General features: G+C 37.5%; 1 protein-coding gene across 3 annotated transcripts in view; it reads left to right on the top strand.

Annotated features, from left to right (window-relative positions):
• The window catches only part of GRM8 (glutamate metabotropic receptor 8), a 745,814-nt gene that overhangs the window by 125,935 nt on the left and 600,242 nt on the right, over positions 1 to 19,637 (top strand). For all 3 annotated transcript variants that reach the window (XM_055307451.1, XM_055307453.1, XM_055307452.1), the window contains exon 2: positions 19,324 to 19,540. In XM_055307451.1, coding sequence (XP_055163426.1) covers positions 19,324 to 19,540 — 217 coding nt within the window. The remainder of the gene's footprint in view (positions 1 to 19,323; positions 19,541 to 19,637) is intronic.

Raw genomic sequence — 19,637 nt, forward strand, 5'->3', positions numbered from 1 at the left:
TATTTTCTGTCTTCTTATTCTATCAATTCCTAAAAGATAAAATCAATGATCAATTCCTGAGTGATTAAAATCTCCAGTTATAATTTTAGATTTATGTACTTCTCCTTTGATGTCTGTCAGGTTTTGCTTCATACAATTTGTAATCTATACTTAGTTTCATATAAATGTAGGATTGTTATTTTTTATTGTGTTTCTATCATTATGAAATGTCCTTTGTCAGAAAGTATTGCTTGTTCTGATCTTCTTTGTCTAGTCATTGCTATTTTAGCTTTCTTACGATTAGTGTTTCTATGGTATATAGTTTTAATTTTTCCTTTTTCTTTTTAACCTCTCTGTATTTTTGTATTAAAGTGAGTTTCTGTTGTTTTCTCTAGCTTTATTTTTTTGTTTTGTTTTGTTTTTTTTTTCTCTAGCTTCATTGAGGTATCATTGACAAATAAAAGTCTAAGGATTTAGGGTGTACAGTGTACTTAGTAATTAGCATAGGAGTCAAGGGGAAGCGGATGCAGATTTCTGGAGCTCTTTATCTACATAACTTCCTCTTTCCCAGTTCTTTGACCTACAAAGTTCTGCCACTTTAGCTTCTTTGAACTCTATTTTCTCAATTCAGGGGATCATTCTGTCCTGCCTGACATGTCCCTTCCTACTTCACAGTCCAGAAGATGAGTCCTGACAGAAAGCCAGGGCAATCATAGGGCTCAACTCATTTGTTTCCCTTTCTCAGAGGTTGTGGTCCTGAATTGCCTATTATCTAAAAGTAGTTATTTCATATAATTTATCCAGTTTTCTAGTTGTTTACAGTGGTGGTGGGGTACAGCTGGTCCTAGTTATTCCATCATGGCCAGAAGCATGAGTCTGTATATTCAGTTTTGATCATATTGAGTTTAAGGTAAGTTTGAAATTTCTAAGTGTAAATCCATTATCCAATTGGTGTTAGATTTGTGTTTTAGAGAAAAAAATCTGGGCTGGTGAAATAAATTTGGGAATAGCAGTAACATGGATGGTAATCAAAGTCATTAGCATGATTGGATGTTATCACTTGTAAGAAAGGAAGTATGTGAAGAAAATTGGGCTTTGGGTCAGGCTTCAAGGAACTTCACTTTTAAATTCCACGCAGAGAAAGATGAATTAGAGTAGGTGACAAAGAAGTAACATCTAGAGAGGTAGGAGAAAACTGGGAGAGAGTGTGTAGAAGCCAGGGAATGAATTGTCAAAATTTTAATGATGCTGGTTCAAGAGAAGTGAGGACTGAAAATTGGCCACTGGATTTTGGAACACAAAAGATTTTAGTGACCTTATCTAAAGCAATTTCAGTAGAGCACTGAGACAGAAGCCAGATTTAATATTGCAAGGAGAGCAGGAGGTAAGACAATGAAGAGGGTAGGTTTAGATCATCTTTAAAAGTTTAGTTGTAAAGGGAGACAAAATGAGAGTTTCAGAAATGGTTACATTTTTTTCTTTTTAAAAAATGTTTTCTTTTTAAATAGGAGAGGCCCGAGTAAATACAAGTATAGACGGGAAGGACCTGGTTGAGAAGTTAAGTTAATGATTTAGAGAGAGGGGATATTCTGTAATGTTAAAAGCAGAAAGCCTGTTGTATGTGCAATTCAGAGCACGAGTTGAAACTTGATATTAGATAGAAAAAGTGATTTATCATCTTGTAACAGAAAGAAGGGAGAGAGAATGGATGCCCAGCAAGTTAGGTTTGTCAGTTTGGGGGTGGGAAGTTAAGAGCTTACCTTTAGGTGAAGGCTTTTATTTCTTATGAGAAAGAAAAACATGTATTCTAAAAATTTTTTAAAGAATACTTAACCTATATTGACACAGAGCTTTTGAAGAAAATTTGGTAATGTTTAATCAGAAACTATGGGCAGAATAATGCAGTTACATTTGTATAAGTACAGATGTGTTGATTACAAAATCCGTCTGATAGTCATGATGGGACTCAGTAACCCAAGAGAATCGTTAGATAGAATGAGACTACCCTGAACTAAGTCTGCACTAGCCTCTTAGCAAGGATGGAAGATTGGAGAGAAAACAGTGGCTTCTTTGCCTGTTCCTTTCCTTGCTAAAGGTTCCCACTTTTCACTTTCCTCTTTCAGGTTTCTTTTCCTATTTCTGATGTTCAGTCCTCAAGCCTCACTTCTATCTCCACCAATCTTCTTCTCCTCAATTTCTAGCCTTATTACTTTAATTATAGTTTTTCATCCAGTATTTAACCTTTTTTTAAAAATTTATTTATGATAGTCACACACACACACACACACACAGAGAGAGAGAGAGAGAGAGAGAGAGAGAGAGGCAGAGACATAGGCAGAGGGAGAAGCAGGCTCCATGCACCGGGAGCCCAATGTGGGATTCGATCCCGGGTCTCCAGGATCGCGCCCTGGGCCAAAGGCAGGCGCCAAACCACTGCGCCACCCAGGGATCCCCTTTAACCTTTTTTAAAAATATTTATTTATTTATTTATTTATTTATTTATTATTTATTTATTTATTTATTTAAGAGAGAGAGAGAGAGAGAGAGAGAGAGAGCATGAACACCCAAGTGGGGGGTGGGAGAAGCAGAGGGAGACAGAAAGGGAGAGAGAATCTCCAGCAGATTTCCCACTGAGCATGGAGCCAGAAGTAGTGCTGGATCTCACAACCCTGAGATCATGACCTGAGCCAAAATCAAGAATCCAGTGCTTAACTGTCTGAGCCACCCAGGTGCCCTAGTATTTAACCTCACTTTTCTTGAATCCTCTCCTGAAAATAGTCTCTTCATTACTTGTTTAAAAATATTTTCCCCCCATATTTCAACCTTTCCAATTCTTCAACTTCTTTTGTGTTTGTCCTGATTTAAAAAAAAAAAAAGCCACCTTGAATCTGACTTGTCCCACTCTATTTATTTAAGAAAGAAATAAGTTTACATTTTCAGTATTCCTAGTCCTAATTTAAGGTAGTTTATATTCTTAAATGACATTATGAACTGTTTTAAACCTTCTCAAATTTTATTCCTTAAAATTAAAAAATTAAAGGACATCTAAAAAGCAATGTATAAATCTCATCAAGTTTGGGTTGAAATAGTATTATTTTTCAAGACAGAAGTGCCTGAAAGGTTTTGTTTTCTTTCCTTTTTTGCTTCTTTTCAAAAAAGAGGGCCCAACGATATTTACATTCAGTTTCTGGCAAACCATTATGAAAACATTTACATATTTAGATTATTTAGAAAATTAGAGAGAATTGGAAAGACAATAAATGTCTTCATATATCTAAGTTATGGTCTATGAAAAAGAAGTTAGCTCTTCATAAAAAAAAAGTGTATTTTCAGTTAAGCACCAAAAATGTGGGAAGCTTTTGAGAAGCAGTATTACCAGGTAGGCTGCCGATATAGAAAGTCAGGAATCCTGAGTTGTTTTACTGTCAACTAGGCAGTTAATCAATAACATATATGGATCATCTACTGTGTACAAAGTACTTTCTTAGAATCTGCTAAAGAATAAAGTGTCCAGAGTCTTAGCTCATGAGCCTACCCTCTGAGAGGGTAGTATTCAAGGAATACATTTGTTCTTTAACACTCAAGTGCAAGGAAATTTTTTCTTCTGTACCAAATAACTCTAGCACTGAGCCACATTGATTAGTATGTTAAGAAATTCAATAATTGTCATATTTCAGGCCTATATTTCAGTTTCAAGTGCTACAGAGATGTTCGCTATCAAGATGCTCACAGTAGCTCCCATGAGCTATTAAAAGGCAGTGACTCCATTCCTTCCATGGCAAACACAGGTAAAGGACTCTTTTGATGAGGTTCTTGGGTTCTGAGACATTGGAAGGGAGCAAAATGAAGATCTTCATCATTTCCAGTCTCTCATGAAGCAGTACTCTCTCTCTCCATGTCCAATTCCTCTTCTTCAAATCTTGAATGATCCACCTTCTCTATATAATTTAGATATATAGCCTTTGTGAGCTAAGGCTTCTGAAAACAAAACCTGTTTATTCTCTAGGGAGCACAGGCTTGACTGCTCTTGTGGAGGGCACAAAAGGAGAAAAAAGAGTAGGAAAAAGGAAAAAAAAATCTTTCATGGTTTTCCTAAAGAATCAGATAAAAATGAGTATGTCACTAAATTATCTTGCTGCATATGAATGCTATGGGAAGTTTATTGATGACAAGGTACATTGCATCTTAAATTTGACTTTCAATCATGCAGCCTTTGTCAACTTTTGTTTTTCAGAAACTCATCTTTTATTTTCAAATAAGTAAAGATATGTTTTAAAAACCTCTTACTGGCACTCAACACTCAACATGATGTATTCAGGGATCTATAAATTTACCATGACACCAAAAATAAACTTCGAGCCAGCATTTGATATAAGAATTGAAACATAATACTCTTAAAATATGATTATAATTTGTGAGTAGTGGGATATTTTTTGAAAAGAAATTTCTGGCTTGTTAGGAAATGTTCACCTTAGGGGAAATGAACATCATGTTCAAGGCACCAACTTCTTCATAAAGTGAGCTTAGAGGGAGCTTTTATATCTCCTCATGATGATAACATCAAGATCTACCAAAATAATCCTTGCAATGAATGCATTTAAAAATCCTTTTGAGTATGAAATGGAAAATTTTCAAAAGAAAATATGGGGCTCCTGAGTACACATTCAATGTTTTAGATTAGAGCAGTACTTTTTTAACTTTATTATGCACAGGAACCACCTGGAGATCTTGATAAAATGCAGATTCTCATTCAGTAGGTCTGAGGTGGGACCTGAGGTTCTGCATTGCTAAACAGCTCCCAGGTGATGCTGGTGCTGTGGGGTTTGCTGACAACACTGAGAATCAAGATTACAGAGAAAACTTCAATGACTACAGATACTGTAGTCAATGCTGGTAAATCAATCTTTTGTTTTGTTTTTTTTTTTTTTACATTTTTAAAATTTAAATTCAATTTGCCAACATACAGTATAATACCCAGTGTTCATCCCATCAAGTGTCCTCCTCATTGCCAGTCCCCCAGATACCCCATTTCCCTACCCACCTCCCCTTCCACAACCTTTTGTTTGTTTCCCAAAGTTAGGAGTCTCTCATGGTGTGTCTCCCTCTCTAATTTTTCCCTCTCAGTTCTCTTCCTTTCTCTTATTTTTTCCCCTCCTTTCTTTTATAATCCCTTTCACTGTATGGTTTCACTCATATGTGGAATGTAAGAAATCAACCTTTTGTAATGTGAATATATCTTTCATACCAAAGCACATGGGTATTTTTTTTTCTCTCAAGGAAATTAGGACTTAAATTTATTTTTTAAAAAAATCTTCATTTATGGTGGCTAACCTGATGACTGAAAGACACAGGAAAGATGAGGGCCAGACAAGGTAGACCAAAGTCATAGATTGTATGCTGTAGGAGGAAAATGCTCCATACCATGTAGGTAGTTAGAAATTGTCACACACAATAAAGTATGTAGCACTTAGATAAATTTGGAGCCACACTGATTAGCTTGATGTGGTTTGAGACTTTTGGTATACCAGTTGCCAATTTGTGCTGGTAAAAATGTTATAAGTTCTGGAGATGCTTCGACATACCAGTTGGACACTCAAGAGATTTCAAGGACATGGATGTGGAGCTCAGAAAAAAGATTCATACTGGTTGGATAGATTTGAAGTGGATGTGAAGTGAAAAGAAAAGGGGGTGTAGGTCATATCTTGAAGAAGACTAACATTTAAAGAAAGAAACAAAGGAAAAATAGCCAACATAGGAGATAGAGATTTACAAGGAAAATTGGAAGAGTGATTTTTCATGGAAGCCAAGTAAGATTATTGGCATACAGTAGGTGATTAATGAATGCTTGTTGAAGTGAAAACCCAAACCAAACAAACAGAAAACCAGACTGAACTGGACTTGTGAACATCTTGTACAAAGACCACTGAATTGTTTGCTTTTCCTAAGCATATTCTTTCATATGTTTGTTTCTGTCAAATACTGTCCCCACTGCCTGGAATACCTTTCAGTATCCTTTTACCTTTCCTGATTTCTGCCTCTGCTAACCACCCCCTGTTGTGTTTTGTACATGCTTTTTATGGCCTTTGGGACTCAACTATCCCCTTTGCCCCTGACTGTCCTGTGGACCTGGGTGATTGTTAGCCAAACTGCTCAAATTCTACATATGCCCACATCACCTCTGACCAATTTGCTGGTACCCAATTTGGCTCAGAAGGCTCCCTCCAAATAGGGGACTTTGATAGAAACCAAAGGAGGGAGATCGTATTTACTAATAAGAGATGTTAATATTTATTTTTCAATATGATGATCCATGTGGTGATGGTAGTATCCAAGCTCTAGCTGAATCATGACCTGAAACCCTGAGAGAGTTGTTTATGTGACTAGAAGAGTTGAGAACAGGAAACTGTGGTTGCACTTTTAGGAACTTGAGCACTCATGGAAGGCAAAGCTACTGAAGAATGAACATTTTAAAATAGACGTAAGGTTAGTAGAGGGTAGAGGTGCTTAAGAGATGAGTCAAGATTCACACTGCCTATGTTTGAATTCCATTCTACCATTTACAAATTATTTAGCCTCAGGGAAGTTACTCAGCTTCTCCGGGTCTCAGTTTTTTTTTTATTTTTTATTTTTTTTATTTATGATAGTCACAGAGAGAGAGAGAGAGAGAGAGAGAGAGGCAGAGACACAGGCAGAGGGAGAAGCAGGCTCCACGCACTGGGAGCCCGGCGTGGGACTCAATCCCGGGTCTCCAGGATCGCGCCCTGGGCCAAAGGCAGGCGCCAAACCGCTGCGCCACCCAGGGATCCCTGGGTCTCAGTTTTTTGATCCATAAAATTGGGATAGAGCACTTAGCAAGTTCTTGGCCAGTATAACATGTTAAATAAATATTAGCAAAATCAACCAAACACACATACGTAAGTATAGGTATGCATGCATACACACACGTGCACACATAGAGTTTCATTAGGTGTGCAGGTGGGATATGACATATAAAGGAAGTTTATCAAGAGCAGTAAGCTAGTCTCAAAAAAATTTTTTTTTATTTTTTTAAAAATTTTTAAAATTTTTTTTATTTATTTATGATAGTCACACAGAGAGAGAGAGAGAGAGGCAGAGACACAGGCAGAGGGAGAAGCAGGCTCCATGCACCGGAGCCTGATGTGGGATTCGATCCTGGGGCTCCAGGATCACGCCCTGGGCCAAAGGCAGGCGCTAAACCGCTGTGCCACCCAGGGTTCCCATAGTCTTAAAAAAATATTGTGGATGGGGCAGAGATGGTAATAAAAGGGCTAATTAGTTCATTTTGGAGAAACTTAATGTGCTGCCCTTTGGAGCCTAAGGTTATAGTGATGTTGCTTGGCAGAGGAACCATGTGCTTGTAGAATAATAGAATATGACTCACTTACATTTGTCCATCTACTTTTGCTATTATCCAATGATGGCCATTTATGAAATCAACTATTTGGTTTTTGGAATGTGGTGGGGTTTTTTCCTATGTCAATGGAGCTATAATTAAGACCTTAACTTCTTCTAACATCCCGAATTCACCAGCTTATACAACATAAAGGAAATGAAAATTTCCAGTAGTTTTTGGTGTTTAGAATCAGTACCTGAATGCCAGCTCGAGGATAAATAATAAGTTTAAAACCAGTATATCAGTGAATGTGGGTAATCCCTGAAAATCCAAGAAATTGTCAATCGGGAAACTTACTTGCAGAGACAAATGTCTTTATCAACATTCTACCTCATTTTTAGGATTCAAATCGTATATTATTGAGTGATAAAATGCCAGTCTAAATGGAATACTTGCCAGCTTAAAGTTTGATTTCAATTCATTGGTTATAATTACCAACTTTTTATTTTTTTAATGTTTTACTGCTGACATGCTTGGGGGAAAAATTGAACCACAGTGGTGATTGCACAGCAAGGAAATCAGCAGAAGTGGAAAATTAAATGCTAGGTGATAGTTTGAAGTCAGCAGTGATGGGAATGAGTGGGTGGGAGAGTTAAATTTTTAAGTGATTTAGCAAATGATGTTAAGAGCATGCCACAGCATCATTTTGGTTTTTCTAATGTTAACACATCATAATCGATCAATTTTTCATACTCATGTAAAAAAAATCTCTTCACAGAAAATTTTTACTGCCCTAAGGGACTCATTGAGAAGTTTTCCCCACCTTTTGTTTAAAAGAATATTTAGAGATAGATTTCATTTCAAAATCCCAAGCTGCATGAAAACTTTTCCAAGAAGGTATCTTTTTACTCGAGAATCCAGTGGAATTATGGCAATAGTAGTTAGAAATAATGAAATCAGGGAATGACATTCTCCTTGTCTCTCTGGGATGCTGGGTCACTGAGCAGAGTTTTCAGAGGTGGACAGATCCATTTATTTCTCTTTCCTCCTCCTGAGAGGTGCTGAAAATGTATATTATCTTGTAAGGGGGGGGGGGAAGGTCCAAATTATTCTCCTCCTGGGTTATTTCTAGCCTCCTTCTCATGTCTTTTGAAATACTATCCCAAAGGCTTCACTGCCTGAGTGAAAATGAAGTGTTTCTTTTACTTTTCAATCACTTTTTTACTTTCCTAAAGGAAACAAGTATCAGAGCTTATAAGTAATATAAAATATGCTGCCCTCCCCACCCCCGTGCTCTTGCCTTAAAGTTGTTTTTTTCCCCCTACGGCCTTAGTTTCTCCTGGATTTATCCATTCTTTCATTTCCTATCTATCCATTCATTTGTTCATTCATTCCTGACCCTTATAAACCTCAGGATCTATGAGAACATAATGTGGTTTCTTACTGAAAATTACATATTTTCTTAAATAGTTCTGATATGAGAACCCAAATTATACATATACTAGTTGAAAATAGTATGTGTGAAAAGCATGGGCAGTGGTGGTCTTTGTTATAATATTATGCAGCCTAAAATTTAGAGACAGGTACTCTAAAATTAAGTACCTGTCAGTCAACTGCCCATCCTCCTCACTTGTACAAATTGGGTGGTTTACACATCTGAAGAAAGGCTGAAGTGAGAAATTCTGTGGCTGGTGTTCATTGTTCCTTGTCTTTTTTCCCTTACTTTTCATGTGTCAGCTTAATGTCATTTCCTCAGGGAAGCCTTCCCAGTCCCCCTCAGAGAAGATGAGTTACCCCATTACTCTTTGCAGCTTATGCTTCTCTTTCATGGTCCTTATTACAATTGCTGTTAAATATTTATTTGGGTGATTGTTTCTTTAATGCCTTTTTCATCTGACCATATGCTTCGTAGGGGTGGAATGGCCATGTGTTGTTTGCTGCCCTATATCCAGAGCTTGTCATGGTGTCTGGAATGTAGTGGGAGCTAATTTGTTGAATGGACTAATCAAAAAGTAACCATTAAAAAGACATTAATTTAATCACAAATCAGAAAAATTTTGTGTATTGAATTAACCATTTTAATTTGCAGTTTTGCATATGTACTAGTTATCATTTTCTAGAAATTACAGTGTAGTGAAATGTATGGAAATTAGAAAAAATAGCGTTCATTTATCTTTGAATAAGGAAAAATTGAAGGTCAGGAGAAACCATACATTAGAAGAACCGCAGAACTAGTTGAAATATTAAAGTCTCTTCCTTAAAAAGTGAAAGTTTTAAATCCAACTTGCTATTAGAACTTTTGGATGAATATATGCAGGGTGGTTAGGCTTAAAAATTCCCACACTACTAGTGAGTTGATAGATTATAACAACTCTTTCCCTTAGGACCTACTGTGCTTTCTCATTGTAAAATGTAATTAGCAGACATAAAAAAAAGTTTATTAATCTTATAGGGTATAATTATGGTTGTTTATATGTAAATTTCTTCTGTTCATGGATTGCTTGTCTTTCATTTTAAATAAATAGGTTAGAATGTCATTATCAATTTGATTAACATCATTGCTGTTCTTTTTCAAACAGGGCATTACTTATTTTTCAAAAGAAATTTTAACTGAATTGGTTAATTTTTAGGGTTGGAATTTCCAATAGTCAAACTAAACTGTCCTAGTGTAAGTGTTCTGCCAAAGGTATTTGAAATCATCAAGTTATGAAAAAATAATATAAGAAGATGGAAATCTGCACAGTTATATGTAAATTTATTTAAAATGTCTAATGATCAGTGATAAATGATACCTGAGATGGATATTGTCTGCTTGCCCCTCATTTCCACCTTCTCTCTCTTGCCTTCTCTGTTCACTGTTTTGGGAGACAATTTTGTCTAGACAATATCAACAGGTTCCCTTACTCCTTGATTTTCAGGGAGTTTGGTCAAGGAAAGAACCAGTAGGAGGTCAAGGTATAATTCTTCTGGATCCCTTTCTGTGGAGTTACCGGGGGCTGGCTGTGTCTCCCCAGGGAAGACATTGCTTCTCTCAAGATGGCTTTCATTCATGATTCCTTCTGCGTTCTATAACTGCTCTCTTCTCTAGCCCATAGGGCTCAGAGGTGACAACTGCCCCTTTTGGACTTTTACTGGATTTTGGCTAAATACTGCTCCTGCCTCCAAAATAGTCCCTTTATGAACCCTCCTGGAGTTACCCTAATTTGAGTGTGCCACTTCCCTGACTCCCACGAAACCTTTGAAAAAAGGGTGAGAAAATGTACCATATAGCAATTCGGTAGAATATCCAAATGGATTATGTGAAACCAAGAAATGACTTTGTAAGTATAATATGTATGTATACTTTCATATATATATATATACATATATATATACATACAAAAATGTACTCTTTATGTTTTGAAGAAAGTGTGCTTCCTATGACTAGATCTTCATATTTGCCTCTGAAATTTCAGATTCACATCAGTAGCAAGCCATCTTTGAATTATTTATCTAGGAGTGAGAATGAATTGACCTTGTCTCTCCTCTCTCTGGTTGGCTTTGTTATTTGTGCTGTGCATTTGTGAGGAGAAAGGTTCTGGTGAGGGGTACAGTCTACATCCTGGCCCTAATGAAATTAAACTTGTGACTTTAAAAGTACCAACATCATGCTATACCAGCTATGTTAATTAACCACAGGCCTTTTCAGTGTGGGTGTGTAGATAGAGTTTGCTTACTCTGAATGAGCTGATGTGGGAGAGAAGGATAAAAATAGAGTACAGTAAATTTTCTCTCCTTGTCTCTCTCTTTCTCTCTCTCTCTTTATGGCCTCCACAATTTCCTGTATCAATAGACTTCCTTTCCTTTTCTTTTACTAAGCTCCACTGTGTGTCAACACACAAAAGTTTGTGTCCCTTTGAATCAACTGTGGGAACTGAACTGAGAAGAAAGCCAGGAACTGAATTTTACACTTGGTGCTGACTTATACAAACAGGAATGTTACTATCTGTCTATTGCGCAGTGAGGATTGCTTTGAGTAGGTCTTGGTTTGGGAGAAGAGTAGTATTTCCTTATGTTTTTGGAAGCAAACTGAGGATAGTCATCACTCTTCATTATTATTCTACTCTTTGGCTCTACTTTTCCTTCCTCCTTTCCGTCTCACTCCTTATTCATTTTTGTGAAGTTGAGAGGAGCATGACAGCACAAGACAATGTGGGGAGGGGAAGGTCAATGCTAGACATTGACTTCTGGCTCCAACACTCTTATTTTTATCTAATTTTTGATTATATACTCCTGTTTTGCCACAAGTGCTAGTGGTTTTCATACCAGAAAAGTAGTCACATTTGAAATGGCAAAGTTAAATGGCTATAATCATTATAGTTTCCTGGACCTGGTTCTGTAACAACAATAAATCCATCCCAAGACCAGGTGGCAGGAAGTTATCATAGTGATGGCTGCTGTTGCTAAGGCCAGCATTACTGAGGAAGTGCATGGGCAAGCACTACCCCCTGAGGAAAGAGCATAGCTTCAAGCTGATCTTTAACAGAGAAAACCAATGATGCTATTGAACAGCATGAGGAACCCACCTCACTAACCTCCTCCACTATTAAGTTTGACAATCAATGGACACAGTTGTTTGGAGAGATAAACAAGAACAAAAATCTTTTGGGCAGGAATTGATGGTGAAGATGTGTGTGACCCAGGTCTTAAATTGTCTTCTGTCTGCAAACCTATCCTCAGATGTATATGAGTGTCTTACAGGAAGACTTAAATTTGCCAGGTTTCTGAGAGGCTTCTTCTGAACTGTGTTTTAGGTGGCTCATTGCTACCTAAAGGGGGTGTCATTGGCTCTTCAGAGATCTTTGTCAAACCAGAAACAGAGAAATGGATGGAAGGTTCATAGTGTTATGAATAGACAAAGCAAATTTTATGCTTATCCATAGTATTTTGTTATACAAACAGTGGAAACCCAAAAAAGGCAGCTGAAGTAGAATTGTAAACTTCTGGACCATGAATGAATATTTATTGTGTTTAAGTCCATCAGCCCCTTTTGCATCTCAGTAATACCCCATTTTACCCTCTCACGTGCAGTCAGACTCAGTCATGGAAGCAGGGAGAAACATAGTCCATTTAAGGGAGATAGAAGCAGTCTCAGCCCTGACTAGAATATCCATTTTACAGATGAAGATAAGCAAGAAGGGGCAAATATTTTAAAATATTTATTAGTGGCAGTTGTATGTTTCCCTACAATGAGCCTGCACAGCTACAACTAAAATGGCACTTGGTTGATTTGAACTGAATTTTATCACCTATCAGCTTGGTAAAAAGAGATATCTCTTGCAGATCAGAAGCTTTAGCAAATGAGTAGATCTTTGAGTAATAAAGAAAGTGGGAAATGAGTGAATTTTTACTTAAATAGTTTTATAGAAAAATCTTTCAAAATCACAATGCATGGAGAAAAATAATAAAAGGGGTCCTTGATTGATGGATCGGATGTATTAATTTTTCTTTCAGTGAATATGTATTGAACCTCTACTATGTGCTAGAAGCTCATGTTATGGTTGTAAACAACACAAAGATGACCCCTGTAGAATACATTTTAGTGGGGGAAACGGTATATGCCAATTAATACAGGCTGTGGTCAAGTGTAATGAAGGAAATAAATAGGATGATGAGGAACTAATGAGGGTGAGGAGACCACCATAGGAAGGAATCAAGGAAAGTCTGGGAGAAATCTGATGGGCTTTGAGTAAGATTATTTTATTTTATCTGATTTTTTTTGAAAGATCAATTTGGTTACTGGTGTAGAATAAATTTGAGAGAGGCAAGAATGGCAGCAGGAAGAACAATCAAGTGGTTCTAGGAATCCAAATAATGCAACGACTTGGACTAGGTTGTGACTTTTTTGCCCTACCATCACTGGGACATGACCTGAAATAGCTAATTGAACTTTAAACATCATGTCCAAATTCTGGCCAACAGGAAAGAGAGAGGTGCATGAGAAAGACATGTGCTTTTCCTTTAAGACAACATTTCAAAAGATAACTTCACCACTGCTAATAATCATAGCAAAGAAGGCTGGAGAAATGTAGTCTTCTGAGTGACCAAGTCCTAGGTAAAAATCTGGGATTCTATCTAGAAGAAGTAGAGAATAGTCATGAGAGTACTATAATCTCTGCTAACTTTTATTTAAAATATATACTTACTATATATATTTGTTTATTTTTATTAAAATATCCAAGAGGTTATAACTGAATTTTTTCTTCTAAAATAGAACTTTTGCTTCCTTGCGTTCTAAATCAGACTTGGGCCTCTCTTAGAGTTTGTAAGTCCAAGATTCACAGAATGACTAGCTAAATGTAGATCAAATAATTAGTTTTATTAGCAACTGGGCAAACATCAAATAATTTCCTCAGACATACAACTGTATGTTAAGAACTGGATTGGAAAGCATTTAGTGTGGACTTGAGGACAAAATGGTGCCTCCTACTCCCACACAACATCTCAACCTTAGGATTCATTTCTGCCTGCACAGAAGATTTGAAGTCAGCTTATTTAACCAGTGACATGGGCTTTAGGCCTCCCCTCAACACCTGGTTGTCAGTAGAACGTGGAGAGGAAGGGCGGGCTTCTTCCCCAAGAAGGAAGGATTAGTCTGGTCTCCTTGCCATACGGAGAAAAGAAGCCTGGTATGTGTGTGGGCAGGTCAGAGAATGAAGGCAGAGCTCATTAGCTACTCTTGCCCCACTAGTGTAGATTCTGACCTTTCATTCTGTCCTTTCTCCCTTTGGGGAGAGTAAGGTAAGAGGTAGCGATCTAAGTAGAAAATACACATTATATAACACTCCCCCACCCCCCCACCCGAGAGGTAAGGTTGGGAGTAGGAATCTCTTCTGTGTACTCAAGTGAAAATGTAGTGGAAGAAGAGTTTTTTCCTAACCAAACCAATTGTCAGAAAATTGGAAGCTAAAGCAATTTTTCAGAAAAATATGGTGATGAGTATCTTGACTTATGCAATTAATTGCCTTAAATATGCTTTATTTGGGTGGAAATATGGCCTTAATTTAACTACACATCATTTTCTTATGGAAACACAGCACAAGGAAAATAAGAAGTGATAAAAAGCAAAAATGACAGATATTTTCAAGTGATGCAATTTGATGTTATAAGGCACTGAAAGAGAAAAGAAAGGAAGCAGTCATGTAAGGACAGTGGTAGAAAAGACTAGATGGGAAATGGATGGCAAAGGGCTAAGCAGTTAGGGCAGGGCTAAGGGTGGGGAAGCACGACAGTTGATGTCTCTTCTGCAGAGACCTGGAAGAGTGGGTATATTAGTAAGGCTTCTGGTACACTCAAGGGGTAATGGGAGAGAGGTTAACAAAGTTATTATTTATAAGGTGTGGGCATTGTTAAAGGACCCAACACTGGATGGGAAGTACTCAGGAATTGGCAACACTGGGAAGATCTGAAAAGGTAAGTGTAGAGGGTCACTAGAACCTTACAAGTAATTCAGCAGTGAATGAGGCCTTAAATAGAGAAACACCAAGTTGATTGCGGAAGGAGTCAGGAAAATCAATACTCTCACTTCTGTCTCCTACCTTCCCATCTTTGTTGTGTCTCCCAATGGTCAAACTCAGTTGGAAGCCTGAGGTGAGGGAACTCAAGTGAGATAGTCATTGGGCAGCTTCCTAGGACATAGAGCAGGAAGGAGAGTGAGTAAGAAGGGCAAATGGAAAATAGTCTGTCTAATATTTTGGTGGAATTCAGGGCAGAAAGCTGTGGGGAAGAATCTGCATAAAAATTCCTGCCACAGTTTAATTAATTAATTGTCCTCAAATATTCATTGAGTATTTGCTCTGTCGGATGCGAGGGATAGCAAATAAATCAACAGAGAGTTTGTCTGTAGGAGGCTCATAAGCCAGCACACAGTCATGGTTCTCATGTCAGATAGTGGGGGTTATGGGAGTGAGTAGAAGCAAAAGACAGCTCTGCCTGAGAGAATTAGCAAAGGCTTCCCAGGGAGGAGGTAACTTTTGAGTTGGATATAGAATTTGAGCAGAAGATCATCAGGTGGACAGAACAGGCTACATAGGGAACAGCATAGGCAGGTGTACAGACACAGACAGGACATGACAGGGAAGATAGGAGGTTAGGAAGGAGGATGGGGCAGAGTCTGATATCAGGGTTTGGTGACCCAGACTGAAGAGTTTGGTTATCTTTTGAATGGGCAAGCCAGAGTTAACAGAGACTTACGAAGGATGTTACTTGTTACAAAGACTGAGCTGACGCAGAATGCTTTCCCTAACACCATCTTTTTTTGGTACATTCTCCTTTTCTTTCTCATTTCCCTCTTCACTTCTGCCCCTCATTACTTTTTTTTTTCACTTTTCTTTTTCAATTCTTGTTTTTTTCTAGTAAATAAAACTCTAGGCTGAAGGGAGTAGTTAGGATGGATTTAGTAGAGGGAAAAAAAAGAAACATTACAGGTTTTCAGAAAAAAATTCCCACTTCAATTGCCAGTAGGAGGTTAATTTGAGAATAGTGGAAATATTGGGAATGGTGGCACAGAAATTAAAATGTTCAGTGAGCCAATGCTTAGTGGTCAGCCACAATAAAATTAAAATGAGATGTGACTTTATGACAACTTGAGAAGCTGTCTTAAAATATAATCAGTGTACCCTGATGTCTATTATTATAGACTGCAACATAGCAAAAATGGAGAAAATGAAAACAGACATGGACTCTCACATTACTTTTCCACATGTTGATCTGCAAAGGGAAAACTCCTCAAGGCTTTGGGGAGGAAATCCTTTACCTAATTATTCAAACAACCATTCTCTATCTGTACTTTTATTTTATATACCCTTTACACCTGTTTAATTAATCCTAAACATGATGCTGACTGCTAATTAAACAGCCCTGAAAGTGACTGACTGAAGGTAGTAATTTGAGATAATTAGTTTTGGTTTCAAACACTCAATTTTCACACTTTGTGCTCATTTTTAGAGAGGGGTGGCTCATTATTATAGGCAAGGTGGGGATTGTATAAGGCATTTTACTGCTGGACTCTGAGTAGCTGAGGAAGTGGGAGGATTATTATATATCCAAACAGGACAAGGGAATGGTATAGTGCTATAGAATTTGCTATGGAATGTTTCCCTATCTCTTCCTACAAATACACAAACCACTCATACATGCACAGAATTCCTTCCAAAATGAAAGTCAAGCTACTGAATCTCTTTCATTAGAATATAGAAATGCATATGCTCTTGATCTTTGGGAAAGTTTTATTTAGCAAAAGGTAGATCTCACTGAGTCATTCATTGTCCCTTTCCCAGGTTATTTAGAAGTAAGCAATAAAAGATAAAAGAGGCCCAGATTTGGTGTGTGGTTGGAGATTTGAAGGGGTATCCTTGCTGAGGAGTCCGTTACTACAAAGGCACAAAGTTTAATTAAGGGAACAGTCTGACAAGATAGGGCCAGTGTATCTATCAAAGGAAGCAAAGCAAAGGGAAAGGAAGGAGGCAGGTCAGGCTGGTTTTATGGTCTGACAATGTTGATAAGCAAGTTAATATGGTCCCATCAGGAGAACAGGACCAGGAAGAACTGAGGGTTAAATAGGCTAAATCATTGTTATAGGGAATATATATATAGGTACAGGTTACAGAGAAACTGAATGGATCCTGCAGCACCCTGGAGAGCTCCAAGCACATTGTTCTAACTGCTCCCTGAGTAACTGAGGCTTTTGTGTCTTGGCAAGTTTAGTTTCACTTTATTGGCTATGGGTATGGAGTAGGACTCTTTAGACCCATGAAAGATCATTCAGATGATGAGAGCTTTTCAAGAATGTCAAAAGGAGAGTCCACTCCATGTGGACTAGTCAGGGTCATGGTGGGTGACAGATTCCAGGCTATGCAGTTAGCCCTATGTGGGAAGATGGAATTGCAGCCTCTTTGACATCTTAGTACTAACATTAACTGCAGGATCAGATGGAGAGCAAAGTTAATCATTTTATATACCAGTCAAATCTGTATCTTTAATGAAGCAACCTAAATTAGGACATCTTGGAGTCATTTTGACCTCCGAACTTTCACACTACAGCATGGCAGCAGAGGAGTGGTGAGATGCACAGTTGCATAGCTCATACTCCCAAATTGTCTTTCTTTCACCCTCATACATTCCTTGAGTGATCACATGCACCCCCCATGGCTTTAACTACCATGCCCCCACCATTCTTTATCTCTAGTCCCGATGACTCTTAAACTCCATATCCCCAATATTATTGCCTACTTTTTAGTTGCTTTCAATAATTCCATAGGAAGCTCAAAAAAAAGCAAATAAAAAATTAAACTCATAAATTTTGTCTTCCAAATCTCTTTCTGTGTGTCTTGGTAAATAGTAAACATCATCTACCCAGTTACCAAAGCCATAGAACTAGGAGTCATTCCACATTTCCCCTTATTATCTACACATTACCTTGTTTTTTAGGTACTTATAGGTTCTACACTCTTCCCCACTCCCACCCTCCCCCATCATTGTCTTAGTTCAGTTTAGTTACTTTCTTAGATTTCTGTAGTAATTTTCTAACTGGTTGTCCTGCATTTAGCATGGCTTTCCTTTAATTTATCTCTAAGCATAGTTTGGGCTCATCTGCCTTAGATTCTTCTGGAGAGCATATTAAGATGTAGATTTCTAAGCCTCTAGACATACCAAGTTAGAATTTTTGGGAATGGGGCTAGCTAGGTGTACATTGGAATTTGAAGGCTACTACTCTCTCCACTGCTGCTAATGTGATCTAACACAAAAATCTGATTATGCCGCTTAGTTACAGTCATTCTGTGCTTCCTCATTCCTTTGTGATAAAATCCACATTTCTAGTCATACATGACTAGCTCTTTATGCGTCTTTATTTGTAGTTTTATTTCCTGATGTTCTTCCCTTTCTATCCTGTATTCCCACCATGTGAAACACTGCAATTCCTAGAATCTACCATGCTCTTTCTTGACTCTATACCTTTGGACATGCAGTGCTTTGTGGCTGAAATGTCCTTCCCCACCGTGTTTGCCAGATTTTTTACATCATTTGTGCCCATCTAGCCTGAATGTCTTTCCACTCTACGTCTTTAACATCCATGTGTTCTTCTATCCTAGCACTTTTCACTGGTAGAGTAAAAGTCCTCACTTGAATATATGAGTAAATGTTACATTTTAAGAGTTTTTTAGGGAGAGATTTATGGCATATAGTTAATTTGTTACTTTGAATTTATTTAGGATAAATGACATAGGATTCCTAGTTTTCAGAATCTGGCAATTCACCTTATATATGTAAGAAAATAGTCTCTTTTTCTAAAGAAATTATGGTATAGATTTTGTAATTTTGGGAGTGGACATCTGGGAACATCTTTTTATTAGAAGATACATAGGGTTATAAGATACATAGGGTTAAGGCTATTCCCAAATATTTTTGTGGTACTCAGTGATTATATCAATAAACAGTGAATAGACTTGTAAAACTATATATTTAAAGTAATTTACCAAAAGTATAATCTTAAGACTGAAATGGTATCAAGTGCAAAAAAAAAATCTCATATTAAATTCTGTTTGTGATCGTGTAGCCTTTATGTCCTAAAGCCAAATACAATTTCGGAGGTGACCTTTTCTGATGTATGTATGTATTATACCTTCATTTTGGCTTCATTTTTTGTGCCAGAACTTATCATTTCTGGTATAAAACAGAAGCAACAAAAAGCACAAATGTTTTGCTTTGGCTTCAGAACCTGAAGCAATACTAAGTTCTTTCTTGCTGTTTAGAAATGTGTTTTGAAAGAAAGGGAGCCTAGAGACTTATATAAAATACTAAATAAAAATAAAATCGGTGGTCACAAAACCATATTTTGGCTTCAGGCTGATATGTCTAGGTTATTGGTATAGCTTTGGCTAATCTCTTATGTGACAATTCATCATTCAACAAGATTTCTCATGGGTTGAAATAATCTGTCATTTATTTTACAGATACCTCAAATCAGCTATGCATCCACAGCCCCAGAGCTAAGTGATAACACCAGGTATGACTTCTTCTCTCGGGTAGTCCCACCAGATTCCTACCAAGCGCAAGCCATGGTGGACATTGTCACGGCACTGGGGTGGAATTATGTGTCAACACTGGCTTCTGAGGGCAACTATGGAGAGAGTGGTGTGGAGGCCTTCACTCAGATATCAAGGGAGATTGGTAAGCATATATTTTTATGCATTTGGAGGTGACAAGTTGTAGAAGTCTGAGTGTCTCCAAGTGCTCTCTGATCTGTATGGAATAATTAGAGCTCCTA

This window comes from Nyctereutes procyonoides, unplaced genomic scaffold, assembly GCF_905146905.1.
Source record: "Nyctereutes procyonoides isolate TBG_1078 unplaced genomic scaffold, NYPRO_anot_genome, whole genome shotgun sequence".
NCBI lineage: Eukaryota > Metazoa > Chordata > Mammalia > Carnivora > Canidae > Nyctereutes > Nyctereutes procyonoides.